Below are 8,303 nucleotides of genomic sequence, written 5' to 3' on the forward strand. Positions count from 1 at the left end.
CTACCATGTAACATATGTATTGTAACAAACGCATCATCTCCTGTTCGCAACCAGTGTCTAAGCCCAAAATAATAAAGACAAAAATAATCGTGGCAGGAGCATAGGAAGATGTCGCTCCCACTCCAAGAGTTACAATCTATCATGCTCTGGCCCAACTGCAAATGGATCCCTCCATAATTCTTTCATGCACCTCCGTCCTCTACTCAAATATAATCTCAGTCGGCGCAAAGGTGCAACTTTATCTATTCCTCACCTGCCCAAAGAAGCTGGTCCTTTCTTTTGCTGATGAATCAAACCCCCGGCTCATGAGACTCATGCCACTTCTCTGCTAATTCTGCATCTGCATCTTCATCCCGTATGATTCAAACATCACTCCCTCTTTCTCTGACTATCTTGAGCACTGCATTCATCTCTTTCTTCAACATTACTGAGAGGTCAAGCCCAGTAAGAACTGGCTGTGCTCAAAACAGCCGGGGCATGCCAGAATATGCTTATCGTAGTGGCTGAGGAAAAATATATACATTAGCACATCTCGCATATAAAACGGTTCATTTAGCACATTTACAATAACACAGCGCAAAGCCTCTAATGCTGCCTTATGTTTTTCTTCGCACAAGCACACAAAAATAATACTGGCCCATATTCATGCGCGCTTCTCATTCCCTGGGTGAATGCGCTCATATAGGCTGTGATATGATTATGCTCGGATATTGTTTGATCGTGCTGCAATATAAAACACACCTGTAGCACTAACACAGCTCTAAAACACTACAGAAAGCGACAAAAATCTGCGAAAACATATCGAACCCAGCATCGGAAAGCGCACTGCGTGGGAATAAAAACAGTGTCAAGGGTGTCCGCAACGCGATGCGTAGAATGGGAGACGCTCGAGAGAACTAGTGCAGCAGCCCTTCACAAACACCCTTAATTGAAGCCCTGTCGCCAACCTGTAGTAGCCCTCTCAGAATCATAACTGTAGCAACATACACTACTCACTAGTTCCGCTGCCTTGTTATCATATTCCTGACATCGACCGTGAATATAGCATGTATAGAATGTCCACACAATCACTTACCTTCCGCTGGTCCGCCCTGAGATCCCCTAGTACAATTGGCCATCACAAACCGCTTCGCCCCCAAGGTCTTGGACATCCAAGAATTTCTGGCAACCCGTCACGAGCCGATGCTTAAAACAGCATCAACACACATGAACATATGCACGTGAAAATGATATTATCACACACCCCAGCATCACACTGTCCCAATACAATAGATCCCCATCATAATCATTCCACTGTTCTAAACTCGCGTGGTCAGTGGAGAAGAGTGGCAGGACTTTTGACGTGGACTCACCCGTGGTGGGAAGATGGTGGGAGGACCAAAGGATTAAATTCGTGGGGCAACAGAAATCTCCCCCCAACAATCTATCTAGCTTTAAATTTGGGGCATCGTAGTTTGCAATATTAATGATATCATGCGCTTTGTGCACGTGAGGAAAAGGTTACACTGAGTAGTGATGCAAAGTTCGTGTTTGCAATCCGCAGTAATGCCGCAGTTTGTACTTTGCGATACGGAGTTTGCGCCGTATGTGCGATGCGACATATGCGATTGTGCGATGCAATCTATGCAATGGTGTATACAACACAACGTACATTGATGCAAAGCGATATGAAATTACAAAGGAGCACAAACCAGCACAAACAGCCACAGGACAAAATCAGAAATTCAGTCCTCAGCATGTCCCGGCTGTTTCAAGCACAACCAGTTCTTACTGGGGGTCAAGGCCCTTGGACATCCATGCATCATCTGCCTGACCAAGCATAATCAAGATGTCATCCTCCTTCACGCCCCAGCCTGTTTCTGATGTCATCGCAAGTTAGTGCAGATATAGGCGTGTGAATCAGGAATCATACCAAACAGCTTCTTGTTCTCACTGTGCAATGGGTCAGCTTGTAAATACTTGTGCGCATTATCAGGCAGCTCATCAAACTCCACAAAAAGCCAATCTCAGCGATCACGAATGAGGAACTCATCGAGTGATTTGATTCTCTCATCATTGACACCATTCGCCACACACTCCTCCAACACAGTTCGCCTAGCGATCATAGCTCGAAAGAAGCGTGCACCAGCATTCTTGCGTGACGTGTCACCCAGATCCACCCTCTTTGGTTGTGCCTTTGTGTTCTTCTTCATCTTCTTCGACTCACTATGCCAACAATTCCACACTGCAAGCCAGTATTCAACGCAGTAGCAAAGATAAACCCAGGACGATCAATATTTTGTGGGGAGGGGAACGTAGCAAGAAGCCGCTGGTATTTCATGACAGGAATTTGCAAAAACTCAAGCTGGCCAGTATCCCCTGCACCATACTTCATCCATTCTGGAATACCATAGTGGATCCTATGAGGGGCATATGCATCCCAATCATCGACAGGAAGCTCGGCCTTAGTGACAGGGATGCAGAAATCAGCAATCGGATAAGGAAGCGCCCTACTGACAGTGGCATGTTTTGCTGAGGTCATCGCACGAAGCTGTTTGCAAATTGGTTCGAAGTGAGGTTTAAGCACAGTGCTGCTGGCGACCTGTATGCTTGGTGCGAGCCATTCAGTAGTTGTTAGCAAGAAAGGGGGCAAATGTGATCGATATCACAAAGATCATTTTTGAACTCCACTGCCAAATGGCTGATCTGGTAGGTAAGTACAAATGGTGGGAAGTGCATGGAATCTCACGTGCATACGATTGTTCGAATCCAGCTATTATCATTTTGTACATTGTTATACTGCTAGTACTAGTGTTCAAACCACATTCCCACGGCTCCGCTACGTGTACAAGCATTATGACAAACTTGAAGCTTGAAGTATGCCAAACACCAAAGGCAATAACCAGTTGGGTACAAAGCATTGTATGTTGTACAAAATGGCTTGCTCTTTGGTAACATTGCACGGCACTTCAATTGACAAACTGGATTTCCACAGATCCCAAAAATGATGCTCTTCGTACTGCATTCCAGTAATACAGTAGATATGCTCATAATGCATAAAAAATGATAACAAATTAGGAACCAATCTTTTTGAGATGCACCAAGTCATCCATTCATAGAAATGTGCTTGGTCCATATATTGCTGTCAATGTATAGTTTTTTGCGCCCAAGAATGATTTCCTAGTGATTTATTCGTATTTTATTTATTTATGCATTATGAGCATATCTACTGTATAGCCAAAAGAAGAATGGGTCTGGCTTGACTGCAGATGAGCAAATAGTTCGCATTGAAAAGGAGTTTGGTCTTCAAATCAAGTGAGTACATTGAATTTTGATGTGTCTCAGGTACTGAAGGGAAGTCACAAAGACTACGCAAGCTTTTTGACATCAGAAAGCAACTGGGTGTCGAGAGCATACGGAAATACACTGGATTCAACAGAGACAAGATAGTGGGCTCAATCAATCATGGAACAACATTGGAGCACGGAAAGGTGTGTTTATTTTCCCATAAACCCTTCCAAGATCTTTAACATTGTTTTAGGAGCCCTGTCTCGGTAATCATATTTTTGTCGGATGGCGACATTGGTGAGTGCCATATTGTGGATCAGACTATAGTCTATGATTTGTGCCCCTCCACAGTTCTTCTTGGGTTCGTAGCGCCCCTTCCACCGCATATCATCCACAGACCGACGGACAAACAGAACAGCTAAATCAGGAACTAGAAACCTATCTACAAATATATTGCCAGAACAGCCCGTCCGAATGGGTAGAACATCTCCCTACCGCTGAATTTGTCCACAATCATCGGAAACATGCTACAAAAGATGCTTCCCCCTTTTCATCATGATGGGATATGAACCAAAGGCTCTTCCACACATTCTCCCTGAATCAAAGATACCTGCAGCAGAAGAACGAGTAAAACTTCTCCAAAAGATAAGGGAAGAAGCAGTGGCCTGTCATAACATCGCTATGCAACGAATGACGGAAAGATCCTTTGGGCAGAAGTACCAACCGTGGAAAGTCGGAGATAAGGTATGGCTATCTTCTACCAACCTCAGGTTAAAACTTCCATCTCGGAAACTCGCTCCAAAACGATACGGACCATTCGTCATCTCCGCAGTACTATCACTGATCACTTTCACACGCCAATTACCACCGCAATGGAAGATCCACCCCACGTTCCACGCTTCTCAGTTATCGTCCTATAGCGAAAATAACGAACACGGTCCGAACTTCTTAGAACCACCACCTGATATTCTAGAAGAAGAAGAGAAATATGAAATCGAAGCCATCCTTGCGCATAAAGGAAATGGAAAAAGACGCCGTTATCTGGCATCTTGGAAAGGATATTCTTCCGCCAGTAACGAGTGGATTCCTGAAGAGAACCTGGGAAATGACGCGGAGACCCTCGATGCCTATAAAGCCAGAAACTCGCTTTGAAATCAAAAACTACATCGATGATATACTCTTTACCCAAACCCAAAACCTCCAGCAAGAATGTCTTTCCCAACCTCCTTCACACTCCCTTACGAATCCACCTTCTCGACCACTATGTTTGCAAATGATGAAGACCGATATGAAGCCTTTATCACCAATGCCGAAGATCTCACCCTCATTGAGGCAGCCATGCTCTGTCCCCAACATGCCATTGAACTCAACAGAATCCTCTTCGAAAGAAACATATTCCATTAACCTCCTTGTCAACATCATTAGGGCCACAGACCTTATCGAAAGACTTACTCGCCTCGTCGAGGACGAATCAGTCCGACATGGTATTATGCACCTTCAAAGGCATGTACACAACTTTACTCTGCGTTTTATTCCTGATGAGGTTAAAGATGATATTAGAACCGTCATCCATATCATCGCAGAACGATCAGCAGGCGTTGCTCGTCCGCCTTCTCCATCCCCTGTCAATAGAACAACTGACAACCCGCCCCCATCTTACAACGATGCAGTACCTGTACCTCCTCCTCATATTCCTAACGAGCTGTTGGCTGCTGTCAATAGTCTCACGCAAACCACGGAAGCCATGATCGCTGCTCTCAATGTAGAAAATCAATCCCCTCCCATAGAACGACAAATCACGCCACCTGTAGATGCCCCTATCGAAAATACTTCCCCGTCTAATGCCTCCGTTGAAACACAAAATCATCCAGAAAATCTTTATAAAGCATTCTCCACTACTCACGAAGAAATAGAAGAGAACCCTAACGAGCAATATCTCTCCCACTACAAAATCAGAGATCTTTCAGTCGCGCTCGAAGCACTTCATATTCATCCTCCAATGACCATTCCTAAATTGTTATCTACGCATACATTCAAGGATGGGATTGTCCCCATCGAGATGCTAGGAGCAACTACTCCTTCTACTCCTGCTGAGCTAATCGTGGAGGCGGAACGACAAGATGTAGCCTCTAGGCACCCTGTCGAACGAAAACCATCTACCACTCTTTGAAAGAGGACACGTGGGCAGTCCTACAAAGGAAAAGGAAAGAAGCGGGCTACTAGTGCAGACGAAGCATTAAGCCCACAACCTGGTCCCTCTCCATTACGCTCCACTTCGTCTAACCCAGATGAAAATAGGGTTTGCCGATACTGCAAAACTCTCGGGCATCGTCAAGTCCATTGCCCAGACTACTACTGCAGAGTATGCAGAGAGTTAAGTCCTGGACATCTTTCGTTCTATTGTCCTAGATATACGGGCAGCACGCCTACCACTCTAACTTGGAAGGACGAAGGATTTTATACCACATTAGCCCTGTGGGAGAACACCAGAGACGAGCAATACATTGCGCAGTGTCAGGAAGAAGAGGCCTACTATCATACAGAGCAATTGAAGGGAGGTTCTGACGACTTGGATTATTCCGATGACCCCATTTACTATGCTAACTTAGATGATTAAAAGTCGGTGACTTTATGCCTAGTAGGGGGGTAATGTTACAATCACGCTTTTCTTTCGCTTCTCTATTCTCTTTGTTCAATAGTACACTTTCCATTTATGATTACTTACCTTTTTTGGACTATGTACTTATATCTCACGACTACCTTGGTCCGTGCGCACATATTGACTTATTTAAGCATGTGTATTAGCTTAGTAGAACTTCACTTGAATCTTACTAGGTTTTACCAGAACTTCCTTTGCTTAAGACCTCCAATCTTAAGTCGTCTGAACTAGCATTCTTAGTTGAAGCACTCCTTTGACTAAGTCTTTACAGAACCCCTTCTTATCTGAAGGACTTCACGAAACTCAACAGCTAGAAACTCTGTCGAGTCGCTGTTGTTAGAACTACCCTAGTTCGTAACACCTTGCTTGATATCCTTGTCTTCAGTGAGTGATGGTTACAGATTATCGAGATGGAGGGATCGGTACGTCATTTTCCCAATTTTTAGCATGAAAATATTATCGTTGATCCTTCATCCGTTTAGTGAGTGATGTTGCTAGTACTCGTGTTCAGGTCAACTCACTTGCAAAACAGTCGTGCCCTTGTTAACTTTTATTCGAACCCATGTGGAGGCGCCGAGATGCTCAATTTTGAAGATGTCAAAGAGCGAGATGGTTTGTTTCATTGATATCTTGCTTAAATCGATTGATTAGCTTATGTTTGATTCCAGGTGTTCGTTTCTCGTGGAATGTATGGCCCTCTTCTCAGATAGAGGCAACACGGACTGTGGTTCCGATATCAGCACTCTCTACTCCACTGAAGCAGCGAGAGGATCTTCCCCCAGTATTATACGAACCCGTGATGTGTAAACCGCCTTGTCATGCTATTCTCAATCCATATTGGTATGTCTCTTCTCTTCCTTCCTGAAATTCTACTAATGATGTGCCATACAGTCAAATCGATATTGGCAGAGGCAAACTGTGGATTTGTCCATTTTTCTTGACCCGCAATCCTTTCCCGCCACATCATAAAGATATCTCTAACACCAATCTACCCGCTGAACTACTTCCCAAGTACACGACGATTGAGCACACGCTATCGCGTCTCACTCAGGCCCCACCTGTCTTCCTGTTTGTCGTCGATACCTGTCTAGATGCCGATGACCTCAAAGCACTTTGTGATGCTCTTGTCGTCAGTCTCAGCTTGATCCCACCATATGCATTAGTTGGTCTCATTACGTTCAGCACAATGGTATGTACATACACTTGTTCTTTCATCATTCAAGCTCATTGCTTTAACCACGAGACACAAGTTCATGAGTTGGGCTATGCAGAGTGTAGCAAGTCATACGTCTTCCATGGCAGCAGGGAGTACACACAGAAACAGATTCAGGACATGCTCGGACTCAGTACAACAACTCGCGCCGCACCCTGCGCCGGCCAACCCATGCCTTAACAAGCTTTTGGTGCTGCGCGTTTCTTTCTTCCTGTCCAACAATGCGAATTTCAACTCACTGGCATTCTGGAGGCACTCGCTCGTGACCCTTGGCCAGTTGCCAATGACAAGCGTGCTTTACGTTGCACTGGTGTGGCCATCAGTGTAACCGTTGGACTCCTGGAGGTGAGTTTATCAATTGTGGTGAGAGCATACGGGTGACAACATACCTCAGACGACTTTCCCTAACACGGGCACACATATAATGGTTGTCACGGGTGGACTGGCAACGGAGGGTTCAGGCATGGTTGTCAGCAATGAACTCAAGGAGCCTATTCACTCTCATCACAACATCAGATGGGACAGCATCAAGCACTACAAATGTGCGGTAAAGGTCTGTCCTGAATCAGTGACACAATGTACCATGGCATCATAGTTTGCTTTATTTTAGTTCTATGAAGGTCTGGCGAAGAGGGTATCCAACAATGGCCACGCTGTTGATTTGTTTGCTGGTTGCTTGGATCAAGTGGGCTTACTAGAGATGAAATCATTGCCCAGCTTGACAAATGGCGTCATTGTCCTATCTGATTCATTTGCTACATCGATCTTCAAGCAAAGCTTCCTGCGTATGTTCAACAAGGACGATCAGGACTTCTTGCAAATGGGTTCTAACACGATGTTCGACGTACAGGCAAGTCATCTCACATACTCTTCTACATGACCTTTTGATTTCAATATATTTAGACAACCAAAGAACTGAAACTCCTCGGGTTCATCGGACATGCGATCTCTGCCGGAAAGAAATCTGCGTGCGTTGGTGAGACAGAAATTGGTATTGGTCAGATGTCAGCCTGGCGAAGCAGGTTGTCCTCGTCGGCGATCATCAGCAGCTTGGTCCGGTTATCATGAACAAAAAAGCTGCTCGCGCTGGTCTGACACAATCACTGCCCGAACATCTGGCTGTACTCGGCAATAGACCCATTCGTCTGCAAGTGTAGTACTGCA

The 8,303-nt window shown here is 45.0% G+C and overlaps 2 protein-coding genes across 2 annotated transcripts; one reads left to right on the forward strand and one right to left on the reverse strand.

The window, feature by feature from the left end:
* Positions 1–896: 896 nt before the first annotated feature.
* Positions 897–2,521, reverse strand: F5891DRAFT_991451 (uncharacterized protein; the record flags this gene model as incomplete). The annotated part of the gene is made up of 10 exons (XM_041378113.1): positions 897–947; positions 997–1,023; positions 1,076–1,101; positions 1,126–1,185; positions 1,353–1,423; positions 1,562–1,621; positions 1,772–1,859; positions 1,913–1,932; positions 2,077–2,205; positions 2,226–2,521. The coding sequence occupies 10 exons, from the start codon at positions 2,519–2,521 to the stop codon at positions 897–899; spliced, it is 828 nt and encodes a 275-aa protein (XP_041216081.1).
* A 3,983-nt stretch (positions 2,522–6,504) lies between these two features.
* Positions 6,505–8,207, forward strand: F5891DRAFT_1252082 (uncharacterized protein; the record flags this gene model as incomplete). Its single annotated transcript, XM_041369909.1, has 8 exons — positions 6,505–6,538; positions 6,595–6,766; positions 6,818–7,115; positions 7,170–7,272; positions 7,324–7,484; positions 7,534–7,692; positions 7,750–7,983; positions 8,043–8,207. The coding sequence occupies 8 exons, from the start codon at positions 6,505–6,507 to the stop codon at positions 8,205–8,207; spliced, it is 1,326 nt and encodes a 441-aa protein (XP_041216082.1).
* Between the last annotated feature and the right edge of the window lie 96 nt (positions 8,208–8,303).

The sequence above is a fragment of the Suillus fuscotomentosus genome, assembly GCF_016647785.1.
Source record: "Suillus fuscotomentosus strain FC203 chromosome Unknown F5891scaffold_666, whole genome shotgun sequence".
Classification (NCBI taxonomy): Eukaryota; Fungi; Basidiomycota; class Agaricomycetes; order Boletales; family Suillaceae; genus Suillus; species Suillus fuscotomentosus.